The sequence below is a fragment of the Pelophylax lessonae genome (genome assembly GCF_965119305.1).
Source record: "Pelophylax lessonae genome assembly, chromosome: 2".
In the NCBI taxonomy this organism is placed as follows: domain Eukaryota; kingdom Metazoa; phylum Chordata; class Amphibia; order Anura; family Ranidae; genus Pelophylax; species Pelophylax lessonae.
Genome location: NC_138769.1, coordinates 6348750 through 6370995, shown reverse-complemented (window position 1 = coordinate 6370995; position 22246 = coordinate 6348750). Strand labels below are relative to the sequence as shown.

The following is a 22246-nucleotide window of genomic DNA, read 5'->3' as shown; positions in this document are numbered from 1 at the left end:
TTGTTTTAAAATAGGGGCATCGATTGTATTTTGGTACAGCGTCGCACAACCGCGCAATTGTCAGTTAAAATAATGCAGTGCCGAATCACAAAAAATGGCCTGGTCCAGAAGTGGTTAAAATAAGTGTTTTTAGAATTCATCTCGGAGAGGGAAGTGAAAACTTTTTGATGTGTGATGGTGTAACGTCTCTCCTCTCTATAATGTGTATAGAAGGGGCCGATGGTCTGCCACCTCTGGGTGTGACGTGTGATGGTGGAGATGTCTCTTTTCTCTATAATGTGTATAGAAGGGGCCGATGTTCTGCCACCTATGGGTGTGACGTGTGATGGTGTAAAGTCTCTTCTCTCTATAATGTGTATAGAAGGGGCCGATGTTCTGCCACCTCTGGGTGTAACGTGTGATGGTGGAGATGTCTCTTTTCTCTATAATGTGTATAGAAGGGGCCGATGTTCTGCCACCTCTGGGTGTGACGTGTGATGGTGTAAAGTCTCTCCTCTCTATAATGTGTATAGAAGGGGCCGATGTTCTGTCACCTATGGGTGTGACGTGTGATGGTGTAAAGTCTCTTCTCTCTATAATGTGTATAGAAGGGGCCGATGTTCTGCCACCTCTGGGTGTAACGTGTGATGGTGGAGATGTCTCTTTTCTCTATAATGTGTATAGAAGGGGCCGATGTTCTGCCACCTCTGGGTATGACGTGTGATGGTGTAAAGTCTCTTCTCTCTATAATGTGTATAGAAGGGGCCGATGTTCTGCCACCTCTGGGTGTGACGTGTGGTTGTCCTGTAGACTCGTCCCCCAGAAATGGCCTGACCACATGATCATTTCCTCTCTATACATCCTCTATTTGTGTCATTTGCTGCATGAGAGCCCCAAACACCATGAGATCCCGGCCCGCTCTCCTCCTGCTCTGTGTCCTCCTCCAAGCCTCGTCTTGTGAGTATAGACATTCCAGCCTTTTCTAGGATTCTGATTGGTTGTCCAATCCAGTCTTATATACATTGTATACTGTTATTGTTCTGGGGTTATACATGATGGATACTTTTATATCACTGCTGTAACAATGGAGAATATTCTATATAACTGAACCAGCCTGGGGAAGTATTTTATGACAAAAAGAAAGTTTGGAGTTTAAATGAAACATTTTATTAGTTAACTTACACTGAACAAAATTATAAACACAACACTTTTGTTTTTGTCCCCATTTTTTATGAGCTGAACTCAAAGATCTCAGACTTTTGCTATGTACACAAAAGGCCGATTTCTCTCCAATATTCTTCACAAATCTGTGTAAATCTGTGTTAGTGATCACTTCTCCTATGCTGAGATAATCCATTCACCTCACAGGTGCGGCATATCAAGATGCTGATTGGACAGCATGATTATTGCCCAGGTGTGCCTAAGGCTGGCCACAATAAAAGGCCACTCTAAGCCCTCATGCACACGGGGCATTTTTACAGTGGCTGTTTTTGGTGTCAGACGTTTTTTTCTGCAACCAATAAACTCCCCAGCATGTTCTCCTATGTCTCCCCAGAATGTTCTCCTATGTCTCCCCAGCATGTTCTTCTATGTCTCCCCAGCATGTTCTTCTATGTCTCCCCAGCATGTTCTTCTATGTCTCCCCAGCATGTTCTTCTATGTCTCCCCAGCATGTTCTCCTATGTCTCCATGGCATATTCTCCTATGTCTCCCCCAGCATGTTCTCCTATGTCTCCCCAGCATGTTCTCCTATGTCTCCACAGCATGTTCTCCTATGTCTCCCCAGCATGTTCTCCTATGTCTCCCCGGCATGTTCTCTTATGTCTCCCCAGCATGTTCTCCTATGTCTCCCCGGCATGTTCTCCTATGTCTCCCCAGCATGTTCTCCTATGTCTCTACGGCATGTTCTCCTATGTCTCCCCTCCATGTTTTCCTATGTCTCCACAGCATGTTCTCCTATGTCTCCCCGGCATGTTCTCCTATGTCTCCCCAGCATGTTCTCCTATGTCTCCCCAGCATGTTCTCCTATGTCTCCCCAGCATGTTCTCCTATGTCTCCCCAGCATGTTCTCCTATGTCTCCCCGGCATGTTCTCCTATGTCTCCCCAGCATGTTCTCCTATGTCTCCCCGGCATGTTCTCCTATGTCTCCCCAGCATGTTCTCCTATGTCTGCCCGGCATGTTCTCCTATGTCTCCCCGGCATGTTCTCCTATGTGTCCCCGGCATGTTCCCCTATGTCTCCCTGGCATGTTCTCCTATGTCTCCCCGGCATGTTCTCCTATGTCTCTCCGGCATTTTCCCCTATGTCTCCCCCAGCATGTTCTCCTATGTCTCCCCAGCATGTTCTATGTTTCCCCAGCATGTTCTCCTATGTCTCCCCAGCATGTTCTCCTATGTCTCCCCAGCATGTTCTCCTATGTCTCCCCAGCATGTTCTCCTATGTCTCCCCAATGTCTCCCCAGCATGTTCTCCTATGTCTCCCCAGCATGTTCTCCTATGTCTCCCCAGCATGCTCTCCTATGTCTGTGAACAGCCATGCGACGCAATTCTGGCAAGCATTGCATTGTGTGAAAGTCAGAGTTACTAAAATAGCAGAGGTGATGCATGAGACCTAAAATGTGCAGTTTTATCACACAGCACAATGCCACAGATGTGGCAAATTTTGAGGGAGCGTGCAATTGGCATGCTGACTGCAGGAATGTCCACCAGAGCTGTTCCCCGTGAATTGAATGTTCATTTCTCTACCATAAGCTTTCTCCAAAGGCGTTTCAGAGAATTAGCCAGTACATCCAACCGGCCTCACAACCGCAGACCACGTGTAACCACACCTCCCAGGATCTCCACATCCAGCATCTTCACCTCCAAGATGGTCTGAGACCAGTCTTCCGGACAGCTGCTGCAACAATCGCTTTGTATAACCAAAGAAATTCTGCACAAACTGTCAGAGACCATCTCAGGGAAGTTCATCTGCATGCTCGCCATCCTCATTAGGGTCTCCACCTGACTGCAGTTCCTCGTCATAACCGACTTGAGTGGGCAAATTCTCACATTGGATGGCGTCTGGCACTTTGGAGAGATGTTCTCTTCACGGATGAATCCCGGTTTTCACTGTACAGGGCAGATGGCAGACAGCGTGTCTGACGTCATGTGGGTGAGCGGTTTGCTGATGTCAGCGTTGTGTATGGAGTGGCCCATGGTGGCGAGGGTTATGGTATGGACAGGCGTATGTTGTGGATGGAGTGGCCCATGGTGGCGGTGGGGTTATGGTATGGGCAGGAGTACGTTGTTGATGGAGTGGCCCATGGTGGCGGTGGGGTTATGGTATGGGCAGGCGTATGTGGTGGATGGAGTGGCCCATGGTGGTGGTGGGGTTATGGTATGGGCAGGCAGGGGCGTACCGTGGGGTTGGCAAGAAAGGCACCCGCCAGGGGCACAGGCTGAGGGGGGGGCGCAAAAACATTGGCAGTGTAGCAGTAAATCACCGCTCCTCTGTGCAGCCTGCGCCCCCCGATGGCTGGCGCCCCCTCCTTTTCTTTACCTCGCCTTCGACTTCGGAAAAGGGTGGACCCGGGGCGCAGAGCAGTGCGCCCCGAGCCCACCCATTGTGTGACAATAGCGGATAAACATTTGCTATTGTCACACGGATCCTCCTCCTGGCCAATCAGACAGCGGCTCCGAGACCCGCTTCCTGATTGGCTGAAAGGCGAACGCATGCCATTGGCCAAGGAGGAGGCGGGAGGACTCGAAGAGACACCGGGGGACTGAGGAGAAGCCGCCGCTGCAGGTAAGTCTCTGCATTGATGAGGGCACGATGATCTCTCTGCATTGATGGAGGCACGCTGGTTACTGCATTGATGGGGGCATGCTGGTCACTGCATTGATGGGGGCACGCTGGTCACTGCATTGATAGGGGAACGCTGGTCATTGCATTGATGGGGGCACGCTGGTCTCTGCATTGATGGGGGCATGCTGGTCCCTGCATTGATGGGGGCATGCTGGTCTCTGCATTGATGGGGGCATGCTGTTCTCTGCATTGAAGGGGGCTCACTGGTCACTGCATTGATGGGGGCACGCTGGTCATTGCATTGAAAGTGGGCATGCTGGTCTCTGCATTTATGGGGGCATGCTCGTCACTGCATTGATGGGGGCATGCTGGTCATTGCATTAAAAAGGGGCACACTGGTCTCTGCATTGATAGGGGCATGCTGGTCTCTGCATTGAAGGGGGCACGCTGGTCACTGAATTGATGGGGGCACGCTGGTCTCTGCATTGATGGGGGCATGCTGGTCTCTTCATTGATGGGGGCACGCTGGTCATTGCATTGAAAGTAGGCATGCTGATCTCTGCATTGATGGGGGCATGCTGGTCACTGCATTGATGGGGGCACGCTGGTCATTGCATTGAAAGGGGGCACACTGGTCTCTGCATTGATGGAGGCACGCTGGTCACTGCATTGATGGGGGCATGCTGGTCGCTGCATTGATGCGGGCATGCTGGTCTCTGCATTGATGGAGCAAGCTGTTCTCTGCATTGATGGGGGCACACTGGTCTCTGCATTGATGGGGGCATGCTGGTCTCTGCATTGATGGGGCATGCTGGTCTCTGCATTGAAGGGGACACACTGGTCACTGCATTGATGGGGGCACGCTGGTCACTGCATTGAAAGGGGGCATGCTGGTCTCTGCATTGAAGGGGACACACTGGTCACTGCATTGATGGGGGCATGCTGGTCTCTGCATTGAAGGGGGCACGCTGATCACTGCATTGATGGGGGCACGCTGGTTTCTGCATTGATGGGAGCATGCTGGTCTCTGCATTGATGGGGGCACGCTGGTCTCTGCATTGATGAGGGCACGCTGGTCTTTGCATTGTTGGGGGCACGCTGGTCACTGCATTGAAAGTGGGCATGCTGGTCTCTGCATTGAAGGGGGCACACTGGTCACTGCATTGATGGAGGCACGCTGGTCACTGCATTGAAAGGAGGCATGCTGATCTCTGTATTGATGGGGGCACGCTGGTCTCTGTATTGATGGGGGCATGCTGGTCTCTGCATTGATGGGAGCACGCTGGTCACTGAATTAATGGGGGCACGCTGGTCTCTGCATTGATGGAGGCATGCTGGTCACTGCATTGAAAGGGGGCACTCTGGTCTCTGCATTGAAGGGGGCACGCTGGTCTCTGCATTGATGGGGCACGCTGGTCTCTGCATTGAGGGGGGCACGCTGGTCATTGCATTTAAAGGGGGCATGCTGGTCATTGCATTGAAAGGGGGCGCGCTGGTCTCTGCATTGAAAGGGGGCACGCTGGTCTCTGCATTGAAGGGGGGCACGCTGATCACTGCATTGATGGGGGCACGCTGGTTTCTGCATTGATGGGGGCATGCTGGTCTCTGCATTGAAGGGGGCACACTGGTCACTGCATTGATGGGGGCATGCTGGTCACTGCATTGAAAGGGGGCATGCTGGTCTCTGCATTGAAGGGGGCACACTGGTCACTGCATTGATGGAGGCGCGCTGATCTCTGTATTGATGGGGGCACGCTGGTCTCTGCATTGATGAGGGCATGCTGGTCTCTGCATTGATGGGGGCACGCTGGTCACTGTATTGAAAGGGGGCATGCTGGTCTCTGTATTGATGGGGGCATGCTGGTCACTGCATTGATGGGGGCACGCTGGTCACTGCATTGATAGGGGAACGCTGGTCATTGCATTGATGGGGGCACGCTGGTCTCTGCATTGATGGGGGCATGCTGGTCCCTGCATTGATGGGGGCATGCTGGTCTCTGCATTGATGGGGGCATGCTGTTCTCTGCATTGAAGGGGGCTCACTGGTCACTGCATTGATGGGGGCACGCTGGTCATTGCATTGAAAGTGGGCATGCTGGTCTCTGCATTTATGGGGGCATGCTCGTCACTGCATTGATGGGGGCATGCTGGTCATTGCATTAAAAAGGGGCACACTGGTCTCTGCATTGATAGGGGCATGCTGGTCTCTGCATTGAAGGGGGCACGCTGGTCACTGAATTGATGGGGGCACGCTGGTCTCTGCATTGATGGGGGCATGCTGGTCTCTTCATTGATGGGGGCACGCTGGTCATTGCATTGAAAGTAGGCATGCTGATCTCTGCATTGATGGGGGCATGCTGGTCACTGCATTGATGGGGGCACGCTGGTCATTGCATTGAAAGGGGGCACACTGGTCTCTGCATTGATGGAGGCACGCTGGTCACTGCATTGATGGGGGCATGCTGGTCGCTGCATTGATGCGGGCATGCTGGTCTCTGCATTGATGGAGCAAGCTGTTCTCTGCATTGATGGGGGCACACTGGTCTCTGCATTGATGGGGGCATGCTGGTCTCTGCATTGATGGGGCATGCTGGTCTCTGCATTGAAGGGGACACACTGGTCACTGCATTGATGGGGGCACGCTGGTCACTGCATTGAAAGGGGGCATGCTGGTCTCTGCATTGAAGGGGACACACTGGTCACTGCATTGATGGGGGCATGCTGGTCTCTGCATTGAAGGGGGGCACGCTGATCACTGCATTGATGGGGGCACGCTGGTTTCTGCATTGATGGGAGCATGCTGGTCTCTGCATTGATGGGGGCACGCTGGTCTCTGCATTGATGAGGGCACGCTGGTCTTTGCATTGTTGGGGGCACGCTGGTCACTGCATTGAAAGTGGGCATGCTGGTCTCTGCATTGAAGGGGGCACACTGGTCACTGCATTGATGGAGGCACGCTGGTCACTGCATTGAAAGGAGGCACGCTGATCTCTGTATTGATGGGGGCACGCTGGTCTCTGTATTGATGGGGGCATGCTGGTCTCTGCATTGATGGGAGCACGCTGGTCACTGAATTAATGGGGGCACGCTGGTTACTGCATTGAAAGGGGGCACGCTGGTCTCTGCATTGATGGAGGCATGCTGGTCACTGCATTGAAAGGGGGCACTCTGGTCTCTGCATTGAAGGGGGCACGCTGGTCTCTGCATTGATGGGGCACGCTGGTCTCTGCATTGAGGGGGGCACGCTGGTCATTGCATTTAAAGGGGGCATGCTGGTCATTGCATTGAAAGGGGGCGCGCTGGTCTCTGCATTGAAAGGGGGCACGCTGGTCTCTGCATTGAAGGGGGGCACGCTGATCACTGCATTGATGGGGGCACGCTGGTTTCTGCATTGATGGGGGCATGCTGGTCTCTGCATTGAAGGGGGCACACTGGTCACTGCATTGATGGGGGCATGCTGGTCACTGCATTGAAAGGGGGCATGCTGGTCTCTGCATTGAAGGGGGCACACTGGTCACTGCATTGATGGAGGCGCGCTGATCTCTGTATTGATGGGGGCACGCTGGTCTCTGTATTGATGAGGGCATGCTGGTCTCTGCATTGATGGGGGCACGCTGGTCACTGTATTGAAAGGGGGCATGCTGGTCTCTGTATTGATGGGGGCATGCTGGTCTCTGCATTGATGGGGGCACGCTGGTCTCTGCATTGATGGGGGCACACTGGTCTTTGCATTGATGGGGGCACGCTGGTCTCTGCATTGATGAGGGCACGCTGGTCTTTGCATTGTTGGGGGCACGCTGGTCACTGCATTGAAAGGAGGCACGCTGATCTCTGTATTGATGGGGGCACGCTGGTCTCTGTATTGATGGGGGCATGCTGGTCTCTGCATTGATGGGAGCACGCTGGTCACTGAGTTAATGGGGGCACGCTGGTTACTGCATTGAAAGGGGGCACGCTGGTCTCTGCATTGATGGGGGCATGCTGGTCACTGCATTGAAAGGGGGCACTCTGGTCTCTGCATTGAAGGGGGCACGCTGGTCTCTGCATTGATGGGGGCACGCTGGTCTCTGCATTGAGGGGGGCACACTGGTCACTGCATTGATGGGGGCATGCTGGTCACTGCATTGAAAGGGGGCATGCTGGTCTCTGCATTGAAGGGGGCACACTGGTCACTGCATTGATGGAGGCGCGCTGATCTCTGTATTGATGGGGGCACGCTGGTCTCTGTATTGATGAGGGCATGCTGGTCTCTGCATTGATGGGGGCACGCTGGTCACTGTATTGAAAGGGGGCATGCTGGTCTCTGTATTGATGGGGGCACGCTGGTCTCTGCATTGATGGGGGCACACTGATCTTTGCATTGATGGGGGCACGCTGGTCTCTGCATTGATGAGGGCACGCTGGTCTTTGCATTGTTGGGGGCACGCTGGTCACTGCATTGAAAGGAGGCACGCTGATCTCTGTATTGATGGGGGCACGCTGGTCTCTGTATTGATGGGGGCATGCTGGTCTCTGCATTGATGGGAGCACGCTAGTCACTGAGTTAATGGGGGCACGCTGGTTACTGCATTGAAAGGGGGCACGCTGGTCTCTGCATTGATGGGGGCATGCTGGTCACTGCATTGAAAGGGGGCACTCTGGTCTCTGCATTGAAGGGGGCACGCTGGTCTCTGCATTGATGGGGGCACGCTGGTCTCTGCATTGAGGGGGGCATGCTGGTCATTGCATTGAAAGGGGGCATGCTGGTCATTTCATTGAAAGAGGGCGCGCTGGTCTCTGCATTGAAAGGGGGCACGCTGGTCTCTGCATTGAAGGGGGGAACGCTGATCACTGCATTGATGGGGGCACGCTGGTTTCTGCATTGATGGGGGCATGCTGGTCTCTGCATTGAAGGGGGCACACTGGTCACTGCATTGATGGGGGCATGCTGGTCTCTGCATTGAAGGGGGCACACTGGTCACTGCATTGATGGGGGCATGCTGGTCACTGCATTGAAAGGGGGCATGCTAGTCTCTGCATTGAAGGGGGCACACTGGTCACTGCATTGATGGAGGCACGCTGGTCACTGCATTGAAAGGAGGCGCGCTGATCTCTGTATTGATGGGGGCACGCTGGTCTCTGTATTGATGGGGGCACGCTGGTCTCTGCATTGATGGGAGCACTCTGGTCACTGAATTAATGGGGGCACGCTGGTTACTGAATTGAAAGGGGGCATGCTGGTCTCTGCATTGATGGGGGCACGCTGGTCACTGTATTGAAAGGGGGCATGCTGGTCTCTGCATTGATGGGGACATGCTGGTCTCTGCATTGAAAGGGGGCACGGTGGTCTCTGCATTGATGGGGGCACGCTGGTCTCTGCATTGATGGGGGCACGCTGGTCTCTGCATTGATGGGGGCACACTGGTTACTGCATTGATGGGGGCACGCTGGTCACTGCATTGAAAGGGGGCACGCTGGTCTCTGCATTGATGGGGGCATGCTGGTTACTGCATTGAAAGGGGGCACGCTGGTCTCTGCATTGATGGGGGCACGCTGGTCTCTGCATTGACGGGGGGCGCGCTGGTCACCGTATTGATGGGGGCACGCTGGTCCCTGCATTGATGGGGCACGCTGGTCTCTGCATTGGTGGGGGCATGCTGGTCACTGCATTGATGGGGGCATGCTGGTCACTACATTGAAAGGGGGCACGCTGGTCACTGCATTGATGGGGGCACACTGGTCTGTGCATTGATGGGGGCATGCTGGTCACTGCATTGAATGGGGGCACGCTGGTCACTGCATTGAAAGGGGGCACGCTGGTCGCTGCATTGATGGGGGCATGCTGGTCACTGCATTGAATGGGGGCACGCTGGTCACTGCATTGAAAGGGGGCACGCTGGTCACTACATTGAAAAGGGACACCCTGGTCACTTCAGTGATGGGGGCACGCTGGTTACTGCATTGATGGGGGCACGCTGGTCACTGCATTGATGGGGGCACGCTGGTTACTGCATTGAAAGGGGGCACGCTGGTCACTGCATTGATGGGGGCACGCTGGTCTCTGCATTAACGGGGGGCACGCTGGTCACCGTATTGATGGGGGCACGCTGGTCTCTGCATTGATGGGGGCACGCTGGTTTCTGCATTGATGGGGGCATGCTGGTCACTGCATTGATGGGGGGACGCTGGTCACTACATTGAAAGGGGGCACACTGGTCACTGCATTGATGGGGGCACGCTGGTCTCTGCATTGATGGGGGCACGCTGGTCACTGCATTGAAAGGGGGCACGCTGGTCACTGCATTGAAAGGGGGCATGCTTGTCTCTGGATTGATGGGGGCACGCTAGTCACTGCATTAAAAGGGGGCACGTTGGTCACTGCATTGAAAGGGAGCACGCTGGTCACTACATTGAAAAGGGACACCCTGGTCACTTCATTGATGGGGGCACGCTGGTAACTGCATTGATGGGGGCACGCTGGTCTGTGCATTGATGGGGGCACGCTGGTCACTGCATTGAAAGGGGGCATGCTGGTCACTGCATTGAAAGGGGGCACGCTGGTCTCTGCATTGATGGGGGCACGCTAGTCACTGCATTGAAAGGGGGCACTCTGGTCACTACATTGAAAAGGGACACCCTGGTCACTTCAGTGATGGGGGCACGCTGGTTACTGCATTGATGGGGGCACGCTGGTCACTGCATTGAAAGGGGGCACGCTGGTCACTACATTGAAAAGGGACACCCTGGTCACTTCAGTGATGGGGGCACGCTGGTTACTGCATTGATGGGGGCACGCTGGTCACTGCATTGAAAGGGGGCACGCTGGTCACTACATTGAAAAGGGACACCCTGGTCACTTCAGTGATGGGGGCACGCTGGTTACTGCATTGATGGGGGCACGCTGGTCACTGCATTGAAAGGGGGCACGCTGGTCACTACATTGAAAAGGGACACCCTGGTCACTTCAGTGATGGGGGCACGCTGGTTACTGCATTGATGGGGGCACGCTGGTCTCTGCATTGATGGGGGCACGCTGGTTACTGCATTGAAAGGGGGCACGCTGGTCTCTGCATTGTTGGGGGCACGCTGGTCTCTGCATTGATGGGGGCACGCTGGTCTCTGCATTGATGGGGGCACGCTGGTCTCTGCATTGACGGGGGGCACGCTGGTCACCGTATTGATGGGGGCACGCTGGTCTCTGCATTGATGGGGGCACGCTGGTCTCTGCATTGATGGGGGCATGCTGGTCACTGCATTGATGGGGGGACGCTGGTCACCACATTGAAAGGGGGCACACTGGTCACTGCATTGATGGGGGCACGCTGGTCTCTGCATTGATGGGGGAACGCTGGTCACTGCATTGAAAGGGGGCACGCTGGTCACTGCATTGAAAGGGGGCATGCTGGTCTCTGGATTGATGGGGGCACGCTAGTCACTGCATTAAAAGGGGGCACGTTGGTCACTGCATTGAAAGGGAGCACGCTGGTCACTACATTGAAAAGGGACACCCTGGTCACTTCATTGATGGGGGCACGCTGGTAACTGCATTGATGGGGGCACGCGGGTCTGTGCATTGATGGGGGCATGCTGGTCACTGCATTAAAAGGGGGCACGCTGGTCACTGCATTGAAAGGGGGCACGCTGGTCTCTGCATTGATGGGGGCACGCTAGTCACTGCATTGAAAGGGGGCACGTTGGTCACTGCATTGAAAGGGGGCACACTGGTCACTACATTGAAAAGGGACACCCTGGTCACTTCAGTGATGGGGGCACGCTGGTTACTGCATTGATGGGGGCACGCTGGTCACTGCATTGAAAGGGGGCACGCTGGTCTCTGCATTGATGGGGGCATGCTGGTTACTGCATTGAAAGGGGGCACGCTGGTCTCTGCATTGATGGGTGCACGCTGGTCTCTGCATTGACGGGGGGCACGCTGGTCACCGTATTGATGGGGGCACGCTGGTCTCTGCATTGATGGGGGCACGCTGGTCTCTGCATTGATGGGGGCACGCTGGTCACTGCATTGATGGGGGCACGCTGGTCACAACATTGAAAGGGGGCATGCTGGTCACTGCATTGATGGGGGCACGCTGGTCTCTGCATTGATGGGGGCATGCTGGTCACTGCATTGAAACGGGGCACGCTCGTCACTGCATTGAAAGGGGGCACGCTGGTCTCTGGATTGATGGGGGCACGCTAGTCACTGCATTAAAAGGGGGCACGTTGGTCACTGCATTGAAAGGGGGCACGCTGGTCACTACATTGAAAAGGGACACCCTGGTCACTTCATTGATGGGGGCACGCTGGTAACTGCATTGTTGGGGGCACACTGGTCACTGCATTGAAAAGGGGCACACTGGTCACTTCATTGATGGGGGCACGCTGGCCTCTGCATTGAAAGGGGGCATGCTGGTCACTGCATTGATGGGGGCACGCTGGTCACTGCATTGAAAGGGGGCACGCTGGTCACTGCATTGATGGGGGCACGCTGGTAGTATTTGATCATTTATTTTATTTTTTGCGCTAAAAACCAAAAAAGAGCGACAATTCTTGAAAGAATTGGGGGGGGGGGGGCGCCGATACAGCTTCTTGCCAAGGGCGCTGGATACCCTAGGTACTCCTCTGCGGGCAGGCGTATGTTGTGGATGGAGTGGCCCATGGTGGCGGTGGGGTTATGGTATGGGCAGGCGTACATTGTGGATGGAGTGGCCCATGGTGGCTGTGGGTTAATGGTATGGGCAGGCGTACATTGTGTAATGAGAGGCCCATGGTGGCGGTGGGGTTATGGTATGGGCAGGCGTACGTTGTGGATGGAGTGGCCCATGGTGGCGGTGGGGTTATGATATGGGCAGGCGTACGTTGTGTAATAAGTGGCCCATGATGGCGGTGGGGTTATGGTATGGGCAGTGGTGTATTTAGGTTTTGTGTTGCCCTAGGCCTGACTACATTTGTGCACCCCCTAATTAAAATATGACCCACCCCTTTCTGTAAAGGCCACACCCCACTCTCTCCGCAGGGGGTGTGTATTGAGAGACTGCCTGTTTACCATAAGCTCATTAGGTTATCTGTAGCCTGTTTCAATGTACAAATGTTCAGTTCCCATTGGTTGTTCCTTGTCCCCTTCCCCCTTTGGCAAGGCTAAGGGGAGTGTCCCATAACTGGGTGTAAAACTGTATGTCTTGGAATTTAATAAACAGTTTAAGCTCTGCATGGTTAACCCTCAACACATGTGTGGATTGTCTCGTGATTGAGGGGTTAAGGGCTGGGTATGGCTTCTCCGCAGGCTGTGGGTGCGTTTGGAGGACAGGAGACACAGGTCCGGCGGATGTGCCCACCTGGGGTACTAAGATCCGTTACACCTATCTATCCTACTCTGATTACTACCTCGATGAAAGGTGAACCTTGTGTTATCTGGAAGGTGCTTAATGGGCACATCCACAAGACCAGCATCCCTAACCGAATTATTTTAAAAAACGCTATCATATCCCAGCCTGTCATTGAAGTCCTTCCTGTCCTTGGGCCTAGTCACAGTATTAAAGTCACCTCCAAAAACCACTTGCTGGGAGGTAAAAAGAAATGCTTGATCCTTGTAAAAAGGTATTTCCTGTTCCACTTTGTGTATGGCCCATAAACATTAATTAGGCGAAGGGCCTGCCCTCCCACAAGGACGTCTAAGACCATACATCTCCCAATCTCCACCACAGTTAACATTCTGGTTTTAAACAACACCGCCACACCGCCGTAAGGCTCGGCCGCAAGAGACCAGTAAGATGGACCATACCTCCACTCTCTCTTGGCCATATGAATATCTGCCAAGGAGGTGAGCCTAGTCTCCTGCAAAAATAAAATTTCAGCATCTAATTGGCTGAACAAAAAGAAGGCCATAGAATGAGCTCTTACTGACTTAATGCTGGCGACATTTATTGTCACCACTTGTAACGGAGGGGGATCCGCCATTTGGGTTATTGGGTGGATTGCTTCTTAGCTCCCTTCTGCTGCTCATCACCAGAAGCCTCTCTCTTTCTTGAAGCCTCCTCCAACTCCATTTCAATTTCTGAATTCTGCTCAGAAGAATCCCCAGATGAGGAGATATCCCAAGCAGAAGCCCTATAATGGTTGGAGACAGGCACTGAGGCATCCTGTTCCATACTCACCGTCTGTCTCTTCCACCTCACAACCCTCCTTCTCTCCTCCAGGTACTGCAGGTCAGACTCAGAGATGCTTTCATCTCTTGTTTTCTTCTTTGAAGTCTTCACCGAAGACTTCTTTACAGAGAAAACAGTAGCAGCACCCTTTTTGGTACCCTCTACCACTCCTGGTGAGGGGGGGGGGGCTTCCTTTAGGTCAGACTTAGGAAGGGAGGACTGATCGGGAATAACTGACTTGGGGGGCAAAGACTTTGAAGATTCTGACACAAGAGGAGCCGATACAGTAGGCTGGGGGGACACAGGGACAGACACAGAAGGAATACTTACAGATACAGGAGGGGTGGGCACAGGAACTGGGGAGGGATCCTGAACAGGACTAGTGGAGTCAGTCACCGAGAGGAGGATGGTACACCAGGGGCCTCATCCCCAAACCTGTCCAGCCTTCACAGATCATCTAATACTTCTTTATCCATATTATGCCAGGCTTCAGGACATCAGCTGTAGGGGTGGCCAAGGCGCAGGCACAGGTTGCACCTTATCGCCTGGGTGCAGTCCCTGGCCACATTACCCTGTCCCCAACACACTGAACATATCAATGCTGATCAGGAGGAGCTAAAATGCCCCTTTTCTCCACAGCGGTGACACAGCTTTGGCTGACCAGTATAGAAAATAATCATCCTATCCCTCCCTAAAGGCCGAGGAGGGCAGGTGACGGACAACATTCCCATCCCTGGCCAACTTGACCGTTACCGACCAACCCCCAGTCCAGATGCCACGTTTATCATGGATTTTATCTGGCCTGGTCAAAACCTCACCATAATTTTTCAACCAGACCTCTAAGTCCCGAGCAGGAACACTCTCATTAGTGAGGATGATAGTAATATTTTTTACCGTTGACCTTTGAGAAACCGCAACTGGTACCAGACTTTCGCATTCGGGTCTTGACCTGCACAGAGCCACATATCGTTCCCCCAACAAGTCAAGACCCTCTGGCCTGGTGAAACTAATTGTATACTCCCAGCTTCCAGCCACATGTATTAAGGCATAGAGGTCTTTAGCCCCAAAACCCATATCCAAATTTAGGTCTACCATTACACGCTGTGCTGGAGGGACTGCACCACCTTCCCATTTAAGGATGACTATGTTCCGCCTTGGACCCCCAGGAGAAGTCAGAGACCCAAGACCAGATCCAATGGTGCTCAAAGTGGCAGTTTGTGGGGGAAAACCCTTATTGGAAGCGGAGTTCCTCTTTGATTGTAGCCCTCGCTTGATGATATTGCCAGGAGCACAGCTTACCACCTGACCAAATGTAGGCCTATTAGGGCCAAGGGCCCACACTGATGTCACATTAGCCAGTATTTTACTATTAATATTATTATTAACAGCTTGGACTGAGCCAGTAGTATTGTCTGTTACACACACAATGGTGGGATGGTCCACCACACCTGTACTGGAATAAATGTTATCAGGTATAGTCACTGTTTCTGATGTAGTACCAAGTGTCTCCTGATGCTGCGCTGTAGAGTCCTGCTCAGCTGTGGCTGAACAAACAGTTTTGGGCTCAGCAGAAGGAGGGTTGATTGGCTCTGCTGTAACTTGTAGTTCCTCAGCGGAAATGTAATTTTTTTAAACGTAACTTTTCCTGATGGGAGACATCAGTAGGCAAAACATTGCTTAGTATGGGGGTATCACCCTGAGTGTCACTGGGAAAACCATAATTAGTCAAGGTGCTAAAAGGCACAAAAACAGTTTTATCTATTACTTGGGGCTTGATAGGCTTTTCCTTATCAGATACATTGTCAGGTAAGTCCTCCTCACCACCAAACACCAGCTGACCCCCCCGCATTGGAGACTCCATTACCTGGATCACTCTCAGCATGCCTCCTGAGCCCTGAGATGGCAATGGGCTGCTTACCTGACCTTGAGGGGACAGGGGGTCAGAACTGGGGGTCTCCTCCTCAACCTCCATCTTTGCAAACCTCCTGTCTTTGCAAAATTTCTCTTTGAAAGGACCATCCCTGCCTTCCATCATGGCCACAATGGTTTCCTGGTGTTCCACACGGACCTTAGCCAATTGGACTTCTGAATCCATGGATCCAGGGTTTCGGCTGAACAAGCCTTCACTCTGCTTCCGCAGACGCTTCAAATCTGCTCTAAGCTTGTAGAGCTTGTCTCTTTCCTTATAGAGGACCTTGATCCCGGCCACCACTCGCTCCAGAATGGACCGAGCACCTTCATCCTCACCAGGGGTAGAGAGATCACCAGCCATGGCTTGTACAGGGGCAGGTATGTCACCCATCAGCCCAGGGGATGGGCAGGAGAGGCCTCGCTGGCCTCCATGGCTTTCCCAGGAAGGAGCCAGGAAGGCTGGGAGAGATTTCACCATACCCCCCTTTCACACAGATCACCTGGAGCAGCTTCAGACATTCCTGTCACACCCGAAACTGAATGATGGAGCACTATTCCTTCCACTGGTACCAATCATGGGGCACTATTCCGTCCACTGACACCAATGATGAGTCACTATTCCCCCCACTGACACCAACAATGGGGTGCTATTCCTCCCACTGACACAAATGATGGAGCACTATTCCTCCCACTGATACCAATGATGGGACACTATTCCTCCCACTGATACCAATGATGGGGCACTATTCCTCCCACTGACACCAATGATGGGGCACTATTCCTCCCACTGACACCAATGATGGGGCACTATTCCTCCCACTGACACCAATGATGGGGCACTATTCCTCACACTGATACCTGTGATGGGGCACTATTCCTCCCACTGACACCAATGATGGGACACTATTCCTTCCACTGATACCTGTGATGAGGCACTATTCCTTCCACTGACACCAATGATGGGACACTATTCCTCCCACTGACACCAATGATGGGACACTATTCCTCCAACTGACACCAATGATGGGGCACTATTCCTCCCACTGACACCAATGATGGGGCACTATTCCTCCCACTGACACCAATGATGGGACACTATTCCTCCCACTGACACCAGTGATGAGGCATTATTCCTCACCCTAATGCCAAAGATACACTCTTTACTGTCCACTGACACCAGGGCAATTTCAATTCCCACTGGCCACAGTCCAGTAAACGGGCCCTTTGTTTAGAAAGTGTGGAGACCCTTGCCCTAGACAGTAGAAACCAGGCTCTTGATTTGGTTTCTATTAGCTAAGACACATTTTTCTTGCTGTTCAATATGTTGATGTTAGACATAACTCACGGAATGGTGTTACTCATCGAGTCTCCCCCGCCCCCCTCCCTTACTTGTGGGCTTTGAGATTCTATTGATGTGGTTTTGCACCGCCGTTATGCTCTGCCTGTAGAATCGCTCCTTGTACCTCACTCAGAATGTCTTTCGTTTCTGCCCGATCTCTTGGTGTTCATCGCTTTTTGTATCTTCTAACGCTAACTGTGTTTTTTTTTATGAAATCCTTTCAGATAAATAAATGATGAAATAAAAAAAATAAAAATCAGTGGAAATCTCAGTGATAGATGAAATCTCTGTCCTGGATCAGACCGCAGCCTGGAGGTTAGAATTTGTGTACGGATTGTCATTCCTATACCAGCCACTTCCCCATCAGTGATAGGACCTGGAGATGCCGTGTCCTCCGCTGCAGAAATGGCCCGCAACAGGCAGTGCTGGGACAAGGTCACCCAATGCCAGGGCAAAGATAGGGAACTGCCCACTACCCCCCCCCCCCCCACTACCCCAAAAATTATGTAATGTTTGTGGCCTGCAATAAAATAGTGAATTGAAAGTTTAGAATCAGTGCACAAATATGGGGGGGAGGGTGTCCCTGGGCTAGAGGTGCCACTGAAAGGAAAAAAGATGTCCTTGACTCAGTGGTGTCACTGCAATGAAAAAGCAAACAGGAAAGAAGTCATCAGCAGTCACTTCCGGTTCATGTGTATATATTCTGGAAGTTTCTGGTGTAGACGTCACATTTGATGTGCAGGGTGGAGCAACAGCAAGGTGACCGGGCGGGGTCCAGACTGGAGCGTAGCAACTTGCAGGCAGAACAAGTGGTGTGCAACATGGGAACGCTATAGCAGAAGGTAAGCAGGGACTGGAGAGAGAGAGGACTGAATGGCAGAGGATCAGCAGAGCTGGGGGACCAGAGCAGGAGAAACTAGCAGATATCACACGTGGTGTGCAGTGTGGTCACATTATAGCGGGAGGTGAGTGGGGACCAGAGAAGGAACAGCAAACAAGAGGATCAGCAGAGCTGGGGGTACTACTGAGAAGGGGATCTGCTGAACGAGAATACAAATGAGCTGTGTTGGGATCGGATAAGTTGGGGTACTACTGAGCCGGGGTTCTACTGGGGCCCTTTACAGTGCCATCTTAATAATATCATGGACCCCTGGGCAAAGTAAAGCACTGGGGGCCCTACTAGGGAGATAGTTTCTGGCAAGGCGCTATGCGTGTGCCATGGCAAAAAATAGGTGTGGCTAAATTATGTTATGTATTGGGTACACAATGTACAATATAGTTGTAGCACCCTCCTAGGTAGGTGCTAGATAAAAGCATCTTATGCTCCTTCTGCTTATCAGGGGAGCCTGATCTATTAGGTTGCCTGTTGCATGTTTCCAGATGTGATTCACTGGGTCTGAGGGAGTGTCCCCACTGTATCCAATAGAGAAGCATGTTGGACAGTGGAGGAAACCCAGCCAGTGACACATGCTTTTGTGGGAGTCCCAGTGGGAGGGCACTCTTGCAATGCATCCTGGGATTGCTCATAAAAGCCAAGGGGACATGTGACAGGGCGTCTTTGGCAGGAAGCAGAGTCCCAGGAGGAGGTGGACAGCTGTCTCTCCTCCTGCTGTATGAGGAAGGAGGTCATAGGCAGTCGGCCTAGTGAACCAGGTGTGAAGCTGAGCTGCAGAGGATCCAGTAAAGCTGACAGTGGAGCTGCATGCAGATTCTTCCGGGAAAAAACAGTGTCCGTGAGTACCATGGGACTTGCCAAAGGGTCTGCCCAGGAAGGGGGACCACTCCAGTGAAGTCAGAGGATAAAGGGCCAGTTCACACAGAGTGTCAGAGTAAAGGGGGTGCCGTATAGAACCCTGAAGAATAGGGACAAAGGGGGTGCCGTATAGAACCCTGAAGAGTAGGGACAAAGGGGGTGCCAAGTAGGACCCTGAAGAGTGATTCACAGTGCATTACTGTTCATTTAATTCCTCTTCACTAGTGGCAAGGTGAAGCAGCGGCCTTGCCACATCCATTGTTAACCAGAAGTCCCAGCAATTGTGCATAGTTATTCAGTTGGAGTATCCCACTCATCCCTTCTCCCATCAAAGTTCTCAAATAAAACAACAAAAACCAAAACCCCTGGACGGTTTTCTGACTGAGCCAAGCACTTAGAATATACTATATTGTCATATTCCCATGGGTGTAGTGCTACATAAAGGTAAACAATAGAAAAGCACTAAAAAGAAGAAAACATCCAATAGCAAGGACCATAAACAATCCATCAGATTGCATATAACCAAATAAACAAAGAGCATGTAACCCATGCAACCGGGGGGTGTGGAATGACATAAGGGAACAGCGTTCTGGGATCAAAAGTAGATTTTGAGTGCCCCATATTGGAGGCTCCTAAAGGCACATGTGGGGTGTAGAAGGAATGGGAGGAACATTGCTGGGACTCTATCATGTAGTTCCAGCTGTAGACCAACCACTTGAGGGGTTTATTGCGGAAGCAGTCACGATTAAGGTCAGCCGCAACACCCCATTAGGCAGGGAGCTTTGATGCTTCCCCCGGAGATTTTAAAATATACGTGTGAAAAAAAAAAAAAAAATATATATATATATATATATATATATATATATATATATATATATATATACGTGTGATCTTGATGCATTATGGTTAGTTTGGTAGGAAATCCCCATTGGTATGTAATGTTACCCTCTTCTAGCTGGGCAGTGATGGAGGAAAACTGCTTACATTGCTGTATTTTTGCAGCTGAGAGGTCAGCAAAATTCTGAAACTTGGAGAAGGGGGTCTGGAAGTTTCCTCATCTTTCTGGTGGCTATGAATGCCCATTCTTTAATATGAAAAAAAAAATTGATTGCGATTACATCCCTGGGCACAGAATCTGGTAGTGAAGCGGGTTTGGCCAGCCTATGGGGCTTGTCGAGAATAAAATTCTTGGGTTTTTCCAGGGGAAGTAAAGCTTTTATTAATTGCTGCAAGTATGGGATCAGCTCAGGAGTGGTAACAGATTCTAGAATTCCCCCAAATTTCAGATTGTTACGCATTATTCTGTTCTCAAGATCTGCGATTTTGTTTTTTACCCACTGAATATCAGTGCTGTGCTCCTGGAACCAATCTGCCAAGCTAATATGAGCTTGTGCAAAATCCCCCATTGTCCAACTTGCTCAATATTGGACTGTAGGTTAGTTAGATTTTTGTGTAGTTCAGCTTGGGAGAGACTTTAGGGAGAGCAACATCTCCTTAATATTGCATTCAAAAACAGGTTGGTCTGTGGCCGGGAATTCTGACAATGGTTGTTGTGTCACCAAAAGAAAACCTGTGTGTCCCCATTTTCAGAAAATAGTTTTTTACTCGCCGGTGTTCTGCCAAAAACTTCAACCTGATAAGAACTGTGATTTGTAAAAAAAAAAAAACAAGTGGTCGAAATCTCCAATTATTCCCAGTGTAGAGTCCTCTGAAGTGGTTGGAGGTCTCGGCAAGCTGGAGTTTTCGGCAGAACATCGGCCCTTTGGATGGTGGGGAAGAAGTCCGTGAGCCGTTTTGGCTGGGTGTAGCCTGCTGATCGCCGGGTAGAAGTGCTACCAAACATTTCGCTGCAAACAGCACAATATTCGGTCCAAGTCCGAGGGTGTCTGCTGACAGGCGCTGCTGTTTAGTCGCCGATCCCAGCTGGAGCTCCCTGGTTAAGAAGCCATATCATTCCATGGCCAAGCTCTGCCCCCCCCCCCCCGCCGGGCGTGGCTTTATAAGTCTGATTAAAAACAAGAAATAAACACAACTAGGGAATTATCCCAAATTAAATTTACCCCCTGTGACTGTGTATACTGTCCCACCCTCTCTACACATTGCCCCCTGTACACACTGTCCCACCCTCTCTACACACTGCCCCCTGTACACACTGTCTCACCCTCTCTACACACTGCCCCCCTGTACACACTGTCCCACCCTCTCTACACACTGCCCCCCTGTACACACTGTCCCACCCTCTCTACACACTGCCCCCCTGTACACACTGTCCCACCCTCTCTACACACTGCCCCCCTGTACACACTGTCCCACCCTCTCTACACACTTTCCCCTGTACACACTGTCCCACCCTCTCTACACACTGCCTCCCTGTACACACTGTCCCACCCTCTCTACACACTGCCCCCCTGTACACACGGTCCCACCCTCTCTACACACTGCCCCCCTGTACACACGGTCCCACCCTCTCTACACACTGCCCCCCTGTACACACTGTCCCACCCTCTCTACACACTGCCCCCTATACACACTGTCCCACCCTCTCTACACACTGCCCCCCTGTACACACTGTCCCACCCTCTCTACACACTGCCCCCTATACACACTGTCCCACCCTCTCTACACACTGCCTCCCTGTACACACTGTCCCACCCTCTCTACACACTGCCCCCCTGTACACACAGTCCCACCCTCTCTACACACTGCTCCCCTGTACACACTGTCCCACCCTCTCTACACACTTTCCCCTGTACACACTGTCCCACCCTCTCTACACACTGCTCCCCTGTATACACTGTCCCACCCTCTCTACACACTGCCCCCTATACACACTGTCCCACCCTCTCTACACACTGCCCCCCTGTACACACTGTCCTACCCTCTCTACACACTGCCCCCCTGTACACACTGTCCCACCCTCTCTACACACTGCCCCCCTGTACACACTGTCCCACCCTCTCTACACACTGCCCCCCTGTACACACGGTCCCACCCTCTCTACACACTGCCCCCCTGTACACACTGTCCCACCCTCTCTACACACTGCCCCCCTGTACACACTGTCCCACCCTCTCTACACACTGCTCCCCTGTATACACTGTCCCACCCTCTCTACACACTGCCCCCTATACACACTGTCCCACCCTCTCTACACACTGCCCCCCTGTACACACTGTCCTACCCTCTCTACACACTGCCCCCCTGTACACACTGTCCCACCCTCTCTACACACTGCCCCCCTGTACACACTGTCCCACCCTCTCTACACACTGCTCCCCTGTATACACTGTCCCACCCTCTCTACACACTGCCCCCTGTACACACTGTCCCACCCTCTCCACACACTGCCCCCCTGT

General features: G+C 52.3%; 1 protein-coding gene across 1 annotated transcript in view; it reads left to right on the top strand.

Annotated features, from left to right (window-relative positions):
- Positions 1 to 748: 748 nt before the first annotated feature.
- LOC309546589 (SLAM family member 7-like) overlaps positions 749 to 22246 on the top strand; it is a gene marked incomplete at its 3' end in the record, with an annotated part of 54201 nt that continues 32703 nt past the window's right edge. Inside the window, exon 1 of the mRNA XM_082246337.1 lies at positions 749 to 936. Coding sequence (XP_082102463.1) covers positions 864 to 936 — 73 coding nt within the window. The 5' untranslated portion in view covers positions 749 to 863. The remainder of the gene's footprint in view (positions 937 to 22246) is intronic.